The sequence below is a fragment of the Pristiophorus japonicus genome, chromosome 13, assembly GCF_044704955.1.
Source record: "Pristiophorus japonicus isolate sPriJap1 chromosome 13, sPriJap1.hap1, whole genome shotgun sequence".
NCBI classification, from domain to species: domain Eukaryota; kingdom Metazoa; phylum Chordata; class Chondrichthyes; family Pristiophoridae; genus Pristiophorus; species Pristiophorus japonicus.
The window spans coordinates 115,043,646-115,060,016 of NC_091989.1; the positions used below are offsets into that span (position 1 = coordinate 115,043,646).

The 16,371-nt window shown below is 43.4% G+C and overlaps 1 protein-coding gene across 1 annotated transcript in view; it reads left to right on the forward strand.

The window, feature by feature from the left end:
* slc12a3 (solute carrier family 12 member 3) overlaps nucleotides 1-13,333 on the forward strand; it is a 77,147-nt gene extending 63,814 nt beyond the window's left edge. Inside the window, exons 20-25 of the mRNA XM_070897903.1 lie at nucleotides 1,289-1,390; nucleotides 2,899-3,010; nucleotides 6,421-6,507; nucleotides 6,629-6,764; nucleotides 7,246-7,313; nucleotides 11,575-13,333. Coding sequence (XP_070754004.1) covers nucleotides 1,289-1,390; nucleotides 2,899-3,010; nucleotides 6,421-6,507; nucleotides 6,629-6,764; nucleotides 7,246-7,313; nucleotides 11,575-11,716 — 647 coding nt within the window. The 3' untranslated portion in view covers nucleotides 11,717-13,333. The remainder of the gene's footprint in view (nucleotides 1-1,288; nucleotides 1,391-2,898; nucleotides 3,011-6,420; nucleotides 6,508-6,628; nucleotides 6,765-7,245; nucleotides 7,314-11,574) is intronic.
* Nucleotides 13,334-16,371: the final 3,038 nt, after the last annotated feature.

Sequence of the window (16,371 nt, forward strand, 5' to 3'; positions counted from 1 at the left end):
GCTGACTTCCAGTCCAATGGCTGCCGCCAGCAAAATTTAGCTCGGGCATTTTTCTGGCAGTGCCCACTTCAGTCCCGCTACTGCCGACCATCCGAAGTATGTCATCAAAGGGCGACCACCAATCTCCATTGCACCTCCTGCAAAATTTAAGTCCAAAAACCTTTAACCCACTGAGCGGTGCCCCCAACAGCTTATTCTGTCGGTTCACCTTGCTTTCAGTCTGTGAGCCATGGCAGCGCGGAGGCCCTTCAAGGGGAGGGCGCACTGCCGTGGCCACCATGTTTTTTTTGTCGGCCGACTGCCAGGTTGGGCTGACAATTATGCCCCCAGGTTCAGCCGGGCCGGCAACAGGCAGTCTGGCCCCCTCTCTTGGGTGCCAGACAGCTGGCCCGGCCAAAACTCTCCCTGGTGTTTTTAGTGTCTTCACGGTAGAAGACACTAAAAACATCCCAATAATGGATAATTAAGGGGATATAGGGAGGAAGGAACTTAATACAGTCACTATCACTAAAGAAGAAGTACTCGGTAAAATAATGGGACTAAAGGTGGACAAGTCCCCTGGACCTGATGGCCTGCATCCTAGGGACTTAAAAGAAGTGGCTGCAGAGATACTCTAATCCTTATAGCCTAATCCTCATACTCTAATCCATTCCTTCACAGAATGCAATACTGCCTTTGGATTACCATCTCATTCTTTCTTTCTTCATACAATTTACAGACAGAGCTTGGTGTTACCCAACCATTACTTCTCTATCCCTTCTTTTCTCTAACCGTGGTGATGTCCTACATTATAGCTCTTGCCCCTTCACCTAGGATTCTGAGTAAATATAATAAGAGTTTTTAGATTCTTCTGCTGATGATGATCAGTTTGTCAACCTGATATGGATTTTGGTTCGTTATCTTCACTGTCTTTAGTTAACCCTATATTTGAAGAAAACGAAGATGAGAAAACAATGGGAAATGGAGCAAATGGCACATGTGAGTTGTATTGTCAGCCTATGTATAACAAAACACAAAATGTGAAGGATTATTTAATTATGTGTTACAATAATTTAAACATGATAAATGAAGGGGCTAAATTAGCATTGAAGTCTGTTATTTAAGGGAGGAAGAGAGAAAATAGAAGGAAAAATATAGATCTATTTTAATTGAAACCATCTTTAGTGGGAATTTCTAACCAAACTCCTGTAGGTTAATGGGATTGTATTGGTTTGAACTGAATGTTGCCTCTGCCACTTGCTCATTTTATTACGTAAAACAGCTCTTTTTTTTTTGTCGTTTTTTTCAGTGGACTCCAGTGCAGTGGTTGTTGAACAGCAGGCCAGTACCATTTTCCAGTTGGAGCAAGGCAAAAAGACCATTGACATCTACTGGCTCTTTGATGATGGAGGTAATATTCAGCAGTGTTCTCTCAAATAACGATTAGGAGGAGGAGTTGCATATTTGCTTATCTTCTGTTCTGCAATCCTATGCAACTACAAAGGGTTAGAAAAACTGTAACAAGATTAATTCTGTAACATTATATAGAAAGAGAGCTCATTGTATACAATATATTAAAATTGCAACGTGTGTCACCCACTCTAACTTAGAGATAGGTAAACACTCCCTATGGGATTTTTCAAAGTTAAGACGTCAACATTTGGCCATCACCATTCCCTGTTGTCCCTGTACGTGTTCCCTTAATGGGACTTCCCACCTTATTAGCTGTCACGGGCCTCGTCACACTGCAGGCCTGGCACTACCATTAGGTGCATCTTCAGTGTGCAATCAGATAGGTTCAGACATCCAGATGACAGAGGCAGATATAGACAAGGTGATGAGACAGATACATCAGCTGAGATAGGGATGGGGTGCAACAGAGATACGAAGATGTCAAAAGGCACTGAATGATAGACAGACAAAAAACAAAGGGTAGAGGACTCACCATGAGCTATGTTACAGAAGACGGACTCGTTTTTAAGTAAGTAGCCCCTTTACTACAATCATGAATTTTCCATCAGCTTTAGCCAGGAACGGTATTACAACTAATTTCCACCTACTTTGTAGCCCATTTTCTCCATACTGGATAGTTTGAAATTTGCATCCATCTTCAACTGTTCTTCATTGGAAAATATGCCTAGAACTTGGGGAAGAGGATTAGTTAGTCAACAGCTGGAGGAAAGGCGGATTAGTAATATCATTGACATCTACCTGATTCTGTCGTCTTTGTTCCTTTCTACTGGTGGTTGCGTTGAAGGGTTGGTTACTGTGTTCTCCTGGAGCTTTGCTTGATTACCTTAGTGAGTCAGAGAGAACATTTCTAGAGTTACTCCTAAATCAGCCTCACTGTTTTTTCCACTGTGTTTGTTTTTATCCCTCCCAGGAAACTGAGAGATTAGGGAGGTGATCGGTCTTGTACATGGCTGCACCTTGTCTGGATGGGCTGAGTTTGATGGTCTTTTCCTGTCCTTCTTTTTATATGCTTGCATTAGTCTGCTTTGTTTAATTATTCATGAGCAACAGTGGGTGATGTTCTAAACTTATGCTTTCCTCCCATCCTCCTTGATCCCTCTCTGTCTAAGTCATGCGCTGACCATGGCCTGACTGACCATGGCCTGGAGTGACATGAACGACCTGTTCCTACGTTAGACAGATTACCTGTTTCAAAGTCTCTGCCAATGGTGTTATGAACTGGCTCTCAGTGTATGGGAAATCTCCATCTGATGTTCCCTTCTTGCCATGGGGAGTACAGCACGACCAAGATCAGCATCTAAAGTGGGTGGGGGGATGGAGGGAAAGAGATGGAAAGGCAGGGGGTCAATGAAGCTACATCAGAGTATTCCAGGGCATCACAGAGTGGTAATCCGACACGCCCCACTGTCGCACTTCTGCTAATCTGTCTGTTTTTCACTCCTGTAGGCCTCACTCTCTTAATCCCGTATCTGCTCACCCGCAAGAAGAGGTGGCGCAACTGCAAAGTTCGAGTATTTGTGGGAGGTCAGATCAATCGAATGGATGAGGAGAGAAAGGCGTAAGTACACCGGGGTCTATGGATTATTATGTGCCTGTTGCCGGAGTCTGGCTATGATAACATTAATGTGAGTGACCACCGTGCAGACCTTGTGAAGACAAAGGGGCCGAACTTGGTGGACTTACCGTCCGCTGCTGCTAAGTTTTCTGGGCGGTCTCCCCTCCAAACGAGTTTGGTGGAGGCCTCCCGCTGGCGGGGAGAGAAGACCTGCTGGGGACTGTGCGCCGGCGTGTAACACGTGTAAGAGTCCTCCTGCCCGCCGAGCTGCCAGTTTGGTCCGAGCGGACCTCCGTTGCAGCAGGGGGAAAGACCGGCACGTGGAGGCAGGTCTAACCTCAACAGGAAGTATGAAGACCTGCAAAAAAAGGTTAGTCCACTTTTCTTTATTTTTTTTTTGCAGGGATTCAGGTGGATGGAGTCCCCAAAGGTTTTCCAGTATTTTTTGTTGAATATTTTTTATTTCATCAGTTTCCCGCTCCCTTGGACCCGGCTCAATCCTCGGTACTTTGCTGGGGATTGCATTTGCCACTGAGAATGGGAGCTACCACCCACTGCCACCCAGATTCAGCGCGTAAGGCCCATTTTTGCCACCGGGCGGTCTTTCTAAGATTTTTCCATTAAATTTCTGTCCAAAGTAGCTCAGCCGCTGGTCCCGAAGTAAGCTTCGCATAATGATCTGTGTGGAGAAGTTCGGGTTTTCCGACACATAATTCAAATCAATGTAGTTTAGTGGGAATCCCATAGTGCGAGCTGCTGTGACGTCAGCAATTTGTCAAAGCAGCCAATCAAATCGCAGATTTCTCACAGGCAGCGAACCAGGAAGTGGGTGAGCTGCTAAAATTCTTACTATTAAAACATTTCAAAGAGAGATAAACAAAGTTTGGGGCTCTCAGATGGGGCAAAGGCAAACCTGAAATAAAGATGGGCAAACTTTAAAAATGTTTCTTAATTTTAATTTTTATTAAAATGGATAAATTTGACACTACACAAAATTAAAATTCATTTTTCAGGACCACAAACTTTGTTTAGCAGTCAATACGTTGTTACCCAGTTACCCCTAATCCCTTTGGTTCTAACTTTTAATGGGGTATTTAACAACATAAATACTGCGGAAGAGTCGAACATTTCGTCAGTTTCCAGGATGAGAGATGTCACTGATTGCCGGCTCTGTGTGGGGGGATGTCAGAGCAGTAAATGGCAGACTGCAACTTCAGGATTTCTGCATTAGGCTGCGCATGCTCTAAACACCGAAGTTGCAGTCAGTTTCAAAGGCAAAATGACAACGAACGCTACCAATTTGCCGTCATCAGGACCGCAAATTCTGGGCCTATGTGTGCAAGATGTATCCATTTAGCTTTCCAGGACCCAGAACTTATTTGACAATGTTGGTGCCTTTTTCCCCTCTGTGAATGAAACAGTAATTTTATGGCACGTCTGCTCAATGGGCTCAGGTTTCGGACGCCTGCTAGAATGGCGCACATCGGAGAGGCGGGCCTAATTTGTAGAACAAAAATTGCGCCAAATACTTATCTCGAGATTCTCTGATAACTGTAGGCCCGTTTCCAGCTTGGCGCGGCGTAGCAGGAGCTGCTGGGGGCGGAGCTACAGCTCTGTGCCAAAAACAGTGCCGGCAGCTGCGCGCGTGCGAGGTAGCTCCCAGCGCGTCCTGTCTCCAGGCGACGACCCTATCCCAGGCTTAAGGGACGTCGCCCCTATCCTGGGCCGAGTGGCCTGACATATCTTACCTCTGTGTCGGCGGGGCCCGCCCGCCTGGCATCTCGCTGAGGGTGGGGCGCCCGCCCGAAGTCCTCCTTGGAACCGGCGGCGTGGCCCGTTCAGCACACCCCCATGTTCAGCCCCCCTCCCCCATTCAGCCCCCCCCCCAGTTCAGACCCCTCTCCCCCTCCCTCTTCCCCCTCCCCCTCTGCCCCCTCTCCCCCCTCCCTCTCTCCCCCCTCCCTCTCTCCCTCCCCCTCTGCCCCCTCCCCCTCCTCTGCCCCCCTGCCCCTCCTCTGCCCCCCGCCCCTCCTCTGCCCCCTCCTCTGCCCCCCTGCCCCCTCTTCTGCCCCCCTGCCCCCTCCTCTCCCTCCTGCTCCCCCCCGCCTCTCCCCCCCGCCTCTCCCCCCCGCCTCTCCCCCCCACCTCTCCCCCCCACCTCTTCCCCCCCCGCCTCTCCCCCCCACCTCTCCTCTCCCCCCCCCTCCTCTCCTCTCCCCTCTCCCTTCCCCTCCTCTCTCCCTCCCCCTCCCCCTCCCCCTTCTCTCCTCTCCTCTCCCCCTCCCCTCCCCTCTCCTCTCCTCCCTCTCCTCTCCCCCCGCCCCCTCTCTTCCCCCACCCCTCGCTGTCAGAAACAGAGAGACACTGACAGAGACAGAGAGAGAGACACCTGGGGGGGGGAGGGGAGCACGGGGGGGAACCGTTCCAGCACGGAGGGCTCCCGGTGCTGCAGTCAGTGAGAAGAAAGTTAATTTTTTATTTATTGATTGATTTTTTTTGATTGATTTATTATTTATTATTGATGATGGCTCTATTTGTAAAAGTGAAGTGTTTAATGCTTGTAAACCCCCCAACCCCCCATCTCTCGTTCCCTATGCCTGATTTCTAAGTGTAGGCAAGGTTTTTCTGAGCAAAAATCTACACTTACTCCATTCTAAGTTAGTTTGGAGTAAGTTTTCGCTACCTAAACTTGCAAAACAGGCGTAAGTGGCTGGATATGCCCCCTTTTGGAAAAAAAATCTGTTGTACAATGAAACTATTCTAACTCACTAGAACTGGAGCAAACTAAATGCCGAGAATTGCAATTTCTAAGATACTCCATTCTAAACTAGTTGCTCCAAAAAAATAAGAGCAACTCAGGCCGAAACTTCAGCCTAATGTGTGGGGAAAAAAGCAAAATAAACATAAGCACATTTACACTGGCAGGCATGTTATAAAGTACAATCCAAGTCAAATGAGGAAGTGTCATAAGTGGGACACAACAATATGCAAGTTTATTTATGGTTTTTGCTTTGTGTATTTCGAAACATACATTTACTATAATTGTATCGAGCTAGTTCTCATCCGACTATACCCTGAGTCTCTACATCCTTTCACCATTTTTCAGAAGGAAAAGCTCTTGCTGTTTGGCACGAGATACACTGCTAGTAAACAACAGTAATTTAAAATTGAATAGAACCAGCATCCACAAAGTTTATCCGTGTCAATTTTTAAAAAGATATAATTTCCATGTTAAATGTTGTATTCCTTAAAATTAGTGCTGGAAAATGGATTACTCCCCATTTTATGCTCCTTGATGTCAATGTCAATCATTCCCAGGTCGGGCCCTATTGTCAATATTAAAAAGAAAGTTCTACAATTTTCACATCAGCAGATGAAGATACTCAACTAACAATTCTCTTTCTGGGTCTTAGGATGATTACCCTCTTAAGCAAATTCCGTCTGGGTTTCCATGAGGTCCATGTCCTGCCAGACATCAACCAGAAACCATGTCCTGAACAGTAAGGAATATTTCGGCACAGTCCCTGTAGTTTTGTAACTCTCGGCGACAGAGTGTTAGTGCCTCTAGTTACAGCCCTTGGTGTTTATAGAACAGTCACTCCTTTTCTTCCTTTGTTGTAGTGTAAAGAGGTTCGAGGATCTGATTGCTCCTTACAGACTGAATGATGGTTTCAAGGATGAAGCCATTGTTAATGAGTTGAGGAAAGATTGTCCTTGGAAGATCTCCGATGAGGAGATTAAGAAAAACAAGACAAAAGTAAGTAGAGATTAGGTTGGAGATTCAGTTCAATTGCTGGTGCTCAAACAGAGATTACTTTATACGCCAGGGTTGTATTAGGGACCAGTCTAATCGTAGTTAGACTGCTATTAATGCAGTAACTCAAGCCAGCCTCCTCTCCGTAGGGCATGTAGGAATATAATTTCACATCACAATGTTCTGGTGTATGGATATCATGATGTTACAATGGGTGTGTGCGTCACCCCTGAGCTTTGAGTCTTTAGTTACATCCTTAGCTTAGTAACAACAAAGTGTAACAAATTAGATCATCAGCTCAGCATCGGGGCTTATTGTGTACCACCGACATTATTTGATTTCTTAATGTATCCATCATACTCATGGATCAAGATTATAGCTCTGCTAAACAGTAGGCCTAGAATCAAAATACCTGAGGTATGATTGTTCAGGGACAGTGCAAATGAAGTGAGCCTGAAAATGTGATTTTTTTTTTTCTGTGCAGTCGCTCCGACAAGTGAGACTGAATGAGATCTTATTGGATTACTCCCGTGATGCTGCGCTTATAGTGGTGTAAGTATGAAATCTGTTCCATGTGGCCTCCAGTTTTGACTATTTTTGTCCCTTCCTTTTATATGTTGCAGTATGTCCAGTCAGACAGGTCACTGGTTGTTATTTTTATATTGTAAATATAGCTAGACATTTAGTGAAAAGAATGAATATTTGATTTCAAAATTCTCCACTAATTTTGATTTATAATACTGTATGATTTTATATATATATATATATATATATATATTTACAAAAATATTTCTTGACTTGCATCAAATTAATTATCACAATGGATATCTGCCACTTCTGGTCCCCTTGCCTCATGCCTCCAGTGATGTCACTGCTGCAGCTGGGGCTGATCTGAAGCCCGGGAGCACAAACTACAGCTAAATAGGAGAAACAGCAAGAATTATATCACCATTTCTGAAGGCTGCCATATCCACAGTGCAATTCATTTGTATTGTGTGGATCAAGACTTCTACAAGTATAAGGATATTTGAAATTAACCATACAGGCGAACAAACAAGATTTATGTACTTAAGAAGCATGTTGGCTTCAGGACATGTGTTCGGAAAAACAAGTTACAAAGATTTCTGATTAACTTTGACACCAGTTTTGCTTTTTATGTCAATTAGTTATTTCAATATTGTTTTTGTTCAAATGGAGTGTAGGGTTACTGAGCCCAGTGTGTTAGGGAGCAGAATTATAATACCCTAGAAACATATAATCATAGAAATTTACAGCATGGAAGGAGGCCATTTCGGCCCATCGTGTCCCTGCTGGCCGACAAAGAGCTATCCAGCCTAATCCCACTTTACAGCTCTTGGTCCGTAGCCTTGTAGGTTACAGCACTTCAAGGGCATATCCAAGTACTTTTTAAATGTGGTGAGGGTTCTGCCTCTACCACCCTTTCAGGCAGTGAGTTCCAGACCCCCACCATCCTCTGAGTGAAAAAATGTCCCCTCAAATCCCTCTAAACCTCCTACTAATTACTTTAAATCTATGCCCCCTAGTTGTTGATCCATCTGCTAAGGGAAATAGGTCCTTCCTATCCACTCTTTCTAGGCCTCTCATAATTGTATACACCTCAATAAGGTCTTCCCTCAATCTCCTCTGTTCAAAAGAAAATAACCCAAGCCTATCCAATCTTTCCTCATAGCTAAAATTCTCCAGTCCAGGCAACATCCTCGTCAATCTCCTCTGTACCCTCTCTAGTGCAATCACATCTTTCCGATAATGTGGTGACCAGAACTGCACACAGTACTCCTGCTGTGGCCTAACTAGTGTTTTATACAGTTCAAGTATACGCTCCCTGCTCTTGTATTCAATGCCTCGGCTAATAAAGGCAAGTATTCCGTATGCCTTCTCAACCACCTTATCTACCTGTCCTGCTACCTTCAGGGATCTGTGGACATGCACTCCAAGGTCCCTTTGTTCCTCTACACTTCTCAGTGTCTTACCATTTGATGTGTATTGTTAGCCCTCCCCAAATTTATTACCTCACACTTCTCTGGATTGAATTTCATTTGCCACTGTTCTGCCCACCTGACCAATTCATTGATATCTTCCTGCAGTCTACAGCTTTCTTCTTCACTATCAACCACACAGCCAATTTTTGTATCATCTGCAAACTACTTAATCATACCCCCTACATTCAAGTCTAAATCATTGATATTGTCATGTATTCTCCTGTCACTGTAATCCATGTATAAACTGACCTAAGTTGTACATCGTGAGAACACTGACCACTAGGTGGTGAACTTGTGGGAGACACTCCTAACCTGGACTTTCAGGTATAAAAGGGGAAGCTCCACCCATCTTCTCCACTTCAGTGCTGGCTAATAAAGGACTGGTCACAGAGTGACCTTCTCTCTAGTATGGGCCTCGTGTGCATTTGTGCTGAGCAGTAAGGACATGTTAGATATATACCACAAAAAGCAAGGGACCGAGTACTGAGCCCTGCAAAGCCACTGGAAACAGCCTTCCAGTCACAAAAACACCCATCAACGATTACCCTTTGCTTCCTGCATCTGAGGCAATTTTGGATCCAACTTACCACTTTGCCATGAGCTTTTACTTTCGTGACCGGTCTACCATGTGGGACCTTATCAAAAGCCTTGATAAAATCCATATACACTACATCAAATGCATTACCATCATCGACCCTCCTTGTTACAGCCTCAAAAAATTCAATCAAGTTAGTCAGACATGACCTTCCCTTAACAAATCCATGCTGACTGCCCTTGATTAATCCGTGTCTTTCTAACTGAAGATTTATCTTGTCCCTCAGAATTTTTTCCAATAATTTTCCCACTACCAGCTGACTGGTCTGTAATTACTTGGTCTATCCCTTTCTCCCTTTTTAAACAAAGGTACAAAGTTAGCAGTCCTTTGGCACCACACCTGAAGCCAGAGAGGATTGGAAAATGATGGTCAAAAGCATCTGCTATTTCCTCTTTTGCTTCTCTTAACAGCCTGGGATACATTTCATCTGGGCCTGGGGACTTATGTACTTTCAAAGCTGCTAAACCCCTTAAAACTTTCTCTCTCACTACTTTTATATCATCTAATATTTCACACTCTTCCTCCCTGATTGCAATGCCTGCATCACCTCTCTTTTGTGAAAACAGATGCAAAGTATTCATTAAGAACCATATCCACACGTCTTCCGCCTCCACACACACATTACCTTTATGGTCTCGAATAGGCCCTACTCTTTCTTTACTTAGCCTCTTGCTCTTAAGATATTTAAAGAACATCTTTGGGTTTTCCTTGCCAACATTTTTTGCCCTCTCTTTGCTTTCCTAATTTCCTTTTTAATTTCACCCCTGCACTTTTTATACTCCTCTAGAGTTTCTGCAGTATTGAGCCCTCGGTATCTGTCACAGGTCTCCCTTTTTTTCTTTATCCTACCCTGTATGCCCTTTGACATCCAGGGGGCTCTAGATTTGTTAGTCCCATCTTCTTTCTTTAAGGGAACATTCTTGCTCTGAGCCCTCAGGATCTCCTCCTTGAATACCTCCCACTGCTCTGACACTGATTTACCATCAAGGAGCTGTTTCCTGTTCATTTTGGCTAAATCACATCTCAGCTCAGTAAAATTGGCTTCAACCCAAGGTTGAACTGCCTGATCATTGAAACACTGAGTTAATAATTATCTATACTGATATCAGCTCAACTCCATTACATTTATCAGACAATCATTTCTCTAAGTCAGTTCTATCTGATAATATCTTATTTAACCAAATCTTTTTTTAATATATATTGGGTTCTCAAGAATGTACATTCACATTTTATGAAGCTGTGAAAAAGTGTAAGTTAATTTATGCATTCTGAATTTATATATAGTATATTTACACCTGTATTTTATGAATCAATTAGACAAATAAGTAATTGCATACATTCCATGAAGTTAATAAATATATAGATGTGAAAACTTTTGATTGAAAAATAGAATTGAAATGACAGGAAAATACAAATTAATTGACTTAATCCTTCCCAGACTTCAATGGTCCATACAGCAGTGATAAAGTGACATCATCCGTTTCTATCGCATGCTCCTCTTGGCACTTCTCTTGAGTTGAGGTTATGATTGTTTCCTTTTTCCTTCAAATTGTTCTGCATTATGTACCTTTCAATCTGTCAGGGCGTCTTCCCTGAGAGTGTCAGACCAAGGCTTGTTTATCACTCGCTCTCGGTGTTGGCTGTGGAAGTACCATTGACAGAAGCAGCTTCTCTATCACAGGTTGCCTACTTCACACTTCCTCATTAGTACTATGTTGTTGAACCGGATCTTCAAAACTCTTCTCATACATCTGAGGAGAATTTTCACATACATTAATGTTAAAATAATGCTTCGTAAAGGTTTGATTTTTTTAAAATGAATTACAATAGTGAGACTCTATATTTAAGTTACTTTAACCAAATTAGTTTTGTCTAAATGTTTGTAGCCTTGGAATTCTCAAAATAAGCATATTTATTATTTTATATTTTAAAAACAGAAAATGCAGGAAATACTCAGAAGCAGAGTTAATGTTTCAGATCGATGACCTTTCATCAGAAGTTCTAGCGAAGGATCATCGATTTCTGATGAAGGGTCATCGACCTAAAATGTTAACTCTGTTTCTCTCTGCACACATGCTACTCACCTGCTGAGTATTTCTAGCATTTTCCATTTTTATTTCAAATTTCCAGCATCCGCAGTATTTTACTTTTGTGTTTTACATTGTTGGATTTCTGTTGAACCAAATTGACATTGTGTGGTTCTTTAATTTTTTTCCAGTACGATGCCTGTCGCAAGAAAGAATAAATGCCCAAGCGCACTGTACCTGGCGTGGCTGGAAACACTTTCTCAGAACCTACGTCCCCCTATCCTCTTAATCCGAGGGAACCAGCAAAACGTCCTGACCTTCTACTGTCAGTAGCACTGGCTCAAGCACTGGTCATGTCATTACTTTAGCACATACTTCAACTGAATATTTGCACAAACATTTAACACAACAAATCAATAGTATGTTGGAAATGAATCTGTAAAGCTGTACCAACTTTTGTCTATCTGTTAGTTTAGGGATTTGAAAGTGAAAAATGGGTGAGTTGAGAATATAGTCCAGCATGAAAGAAAAGCAACTGTGAAAGGAAAACACAAAATTAAAAAGCTGATCGTTTTGTAATGTATAAATCTTTAATTAAAGGAGAAGTAATTTTAATGCAAACATACAAAACGTCAGCCCATCAATGCTCATCCTATACATTAAATGATGCACCACTGTACCAAATCAATAGCATTGCTAATTCCTGGAGGGGGGTTAAAAAAATCTGTGGCCATTGTAAAGCTACGGATGTTTTGAGTATATTATGCTATCGAGATTATTCATCACCTGCTCCAAGGCCATCACTTAACTGTGAGAGAAACTAGAAGGAGCAATGGGCAGAGTTTGACAAGTATATAAAGGATGGTGATATTACTTACGAATAAGTTGCAAATAACTTGCTCATCTAACAAGAGTGGATACCCCCGTTCAAATGTGGAACTCTCCCAGGACAAAGCAGCCTGCATGATTGGCACCCTATCCATCACCTTAAACATTCATTCCCTCCACCACTGGCACACCGTGGCTGCAGTGTGTACCATCTACAAGATGCACTACAGCAACTCGCCAAGGCTTCTTCAACAGTACCTCCCAAACCCGTGACCACTGCCACCCAAAAGGGCAAGGGCAGCAGGTGCATGGGAACACCATAACCTTCAAGTTCCCCTCCAAGTTACACACCATCCTGACTTGGAAATATATCGCCGTTCCTTCATCATCGCTGGGTCAAAATCCTGGAACTCCTTCCCTAACAACACTGTGGGAGTACCTTCACCACATGGACTGCAGTGGTTCAAGAAGGCAGCTCACCACCACCTTCTCACAGGCAATTATGGATGGGCAATGACCATGATGCCACATGCCATGAATGAATAAAAAATACTGTCCAGAGCTCTCGGAATCCAATTTTTTAAACTTTTTATTTCAGAAATATTCCCTAAAATAACAGAAGTCCTCGGTGGTGTGTCACATTGTTGAGTGTGGTGCAGCATGGAGTGATTGGGTGCGGGATTGTGCTGTGATTTCCCGTACAGCGAGTTCCTAATCTTGTCATGGGGCAATGCTGAGTGGAGGCACAACTCTTGACAGGAAGACCGTATCAGAGCAGGAAGTACCCCAGAATCATCCTGAGTCAAGGGTGGAACCGACAGAGGTTTGTCAGCTGGTCACCAGTCTGGGAAGTGATGCTTAGTTTGACAGAAATCCATATGATGGAAGATGAAAAGAAACCATAAAGCAATGTGAATTCCTGAAAATAATATATTTTAGATAATTCTCCGGTTTTGAAGACCTGAAATTTAAAAGTAGATAACAAATTGGGATGGTTGATTGTGTCTGTACTGGACACGTACCAGAGTGCCTTAGTCTTTTGTTAAGGATTTTGACAGTGTTGCTGGAGGAGAGGATTCATGAGTTGCCGATTGACTCCAATAAATAAAAATTTAATGCAAATTTAGACTGTGAGTTCCCTTGGGGCTTCTCCCGTTGTTTACACCCATTTTTGTTGCACTTTCTGCGAAGTTACAACTGTAAAGCAGAAGATTCCCTGAGGGAATTCCAAGCCTCAGTGCTTGTCCAGGTGGAATATAAGAAAGCCTATCGTGAACTGCAGAATATTTCTAGATAAACCTGCAGCGATGTTATCACATATTAAGGACACGGAGCTGTTAATACTGACAGCAACTGCTGCCACAAAAACCAAGCAAACTCTGCAGCAACAATGGAACTAGCTTATATTGTTCATTATTGTACACACCAAGGAACGATAGGACAGTGATTTAATCTCTGGATGCCCGAAACCCTCAATCAGATTGCTGTCTAGTAATCACTCATCGGGATCCATTGCTTTCTACAGAGGCACCTGAATCCCTCGATTAAATTACTGCCTTTATAATCACTTAATCTCTAGGCCAAATTTGGTGATAGCACTGGGTATTGTAATTTTTTATTTCAGGAGTTATTGTAACACTGGGCAGGAATGCTGTGCCTTTAGTGAATATCTGATTTACCACGGTATATGCATCACACTGCTAGCCAAAGGAGGATGACTGGAGATGTTTGAGTTATAGTGTGACGACAAGTAGTTGTACAAGAAGATTGACTAATGAGAGAGTCCTTGAACTAGCACAAGAAAAATATGATGAGACTCTATTAAAATGTTAACATTTTATTGAGGAAGCACCAGAAAATAGTTCAGCTTCAGGTTTTTATTACCATTCCTTTATTGTTACTCGGCCAAAATCCTGGAACTCCCTCCCTAACAGCAATGTGGGAGTCCCTTCACCACACGGACTGCAGCGGTTCAAGAAGGCAACTCACCAGCACCTCCTCAAGGGCAATAAATGCCAGCCTTGCGTGCGACGCCCACATCCCATGAATGAATAAATAAAAAACTGATACTGGAACACTGGATGTACTCTTTTTGTGTGGAACTTCTCGTGATGTCACTGTTGGTCTTCAATTTTCTGGCGGGGAAGTTCATCACAAGATGTCTATCCCAGTCTGCCTCGAACAGAAGTTCTATTCCAGCAAATGTGGTAAAGCACATGGGAGAGAAGGGAATATGCTGATAGAGTTAGACGAGGAAAGATGGGAGAAGGCGCAAGTGGAGATAAACGGCGGCATGGACTGTTTGGTCCAAATGGACTGTTTCTGTGCCGTATATCCTATGTAAAAAAAAAATATTTTATTGGTGCATCTCAATATTGATTCGAATAATTTTTTCATAATCTGATGTTTTAAAACTTTAAATTAAGAGATCCCTTACTAATATTTTTCTATTCTGTCATTGGCTTATAAGAATGTGAGCAGCTGAGTTGGGGCTTTTTAACTGGACTGGGTTTTACCGGTTTCCTACCAGATCAATTCCTTTGGAGGAATCTATCAGACCACCAATGGTGAGCTTGCCGCCAACCACCTAAAGTATACATAGGGCGAGAATCTTACTGTGTTTCTTGAAGCGCTTCGCTAAGCTTGTTCCATCCATTTGTAGAGGGCAGCCATCTGCCTTAAGTTTTGAGCCAATTCTGACATAAAAACAGAAAATGCTGGAAATACTCAGCAGGTCAGGCAGCATCTGTGGAGAGAAGCAGAATTAATGGTGGGAATTTTAACATGAGTGGGGGTGGGGGGGTGAAGGAAAGTTAAATGGGTAAAAGTTCTGTGTTTCGGGAAGCTGGCTCCAACCCACTGACCTCCGGGTTTTACTAAAGTGAGATAAGGGGAGAGCTGCCAACCCGCTCCCAGGAAGCGGCTTGGCATTTTAAATAGGCATGGCAGAGAGGTTTAGGGAGGGAGTGCCAGAGATTAGGGCTTTGGCTGCTGAAGGCATAGCCACCAATAGTGGAGCAATTAAAATCGGGGATGTTCAAGAGACCAGAATTGGCAGTGCGCAGAGACCTCGGGGTGCTTTAGGCTGGAGGAGATTAGATTACGAGGCCATGGAGTGATTTGAAAACAAGGATGATGATTTGTAAATCGAGGCATTGCTTAATCGGGAGCCAATGTAGGTCAGCGAGCAGAGAGATGAGTGAGCAGGACTTGGTGCTTGTTAGGACAAGGGCGACTGAGGTTTCGACAACCTCAAGTTTACAGGTAGAACTAGGATAACAAAGGCATTGATGGGGGTTTCAGCAAGAGATGAGCTGAAGCAAGGGTGGAGTCGGGCGATGTTACGGAGGTGGAAATAGGAGGTCTTAGTGAAGGCGCAGCCACAAGTTCACTAATAGAATCTTTGATTCATGATCTTAAGGATGTTATATGAATCCATTTGTTAACATTGGCCCAGATTTTATGGTCAATGGTGAACGAATAGCTCTCTCAGTTCATTACATTTACAATTGCCCAAAGACATTCTGTGGGCTTTTGCACTGCGACTTGTGGTAATTAGAGAGGGGGGGAAAAAACATAAGAACATAAGAATTAGGAACAGGAGTAGGCAATCTAGCCCCTCGAGCCTGATCATGGCTCAACAAGATCATGGCTGATCTGGCCGTGGACTCAGCTCCACTTACCCGCCCGCTCCCCATAACCCTTAATTCCCTTATTGGTTAAAAATCTATCTATCTGTGACTTGAATACATTCAATGAGCTAGCCTCAACTGCTACCCTGGGCAGAGAATTCCACAGATTCACAAGCTTCTGGGAGAAGAAATTCCTTCCCAACTCGGTTTTAAATTGGCTCCCCCGTATTTTGAGGCTGTGCCCCCTAGTTCTAGTCTCCCCGACCAGTGGAAACAACCTCTCTGCCTCTATCTTGTCTATCCCTTTCATTATTTTAAATGTTTCTATAAGATTATCCCTCATCCTTCTGAACTCCAATGAGTAAAGACCCAGTCTACTCAATCTATCATCATAAGGTAACCCCCTCTTCTCCGGAATCAGCCTAGTGAATCGTCTCTGTACGCCCTCCAAAGCTAGTATATCCTTCCTTCCTTAAGTAAGGTGACCAAAACTGCACGCAGTACTCCAGGTGCGGCCTCACCAATACC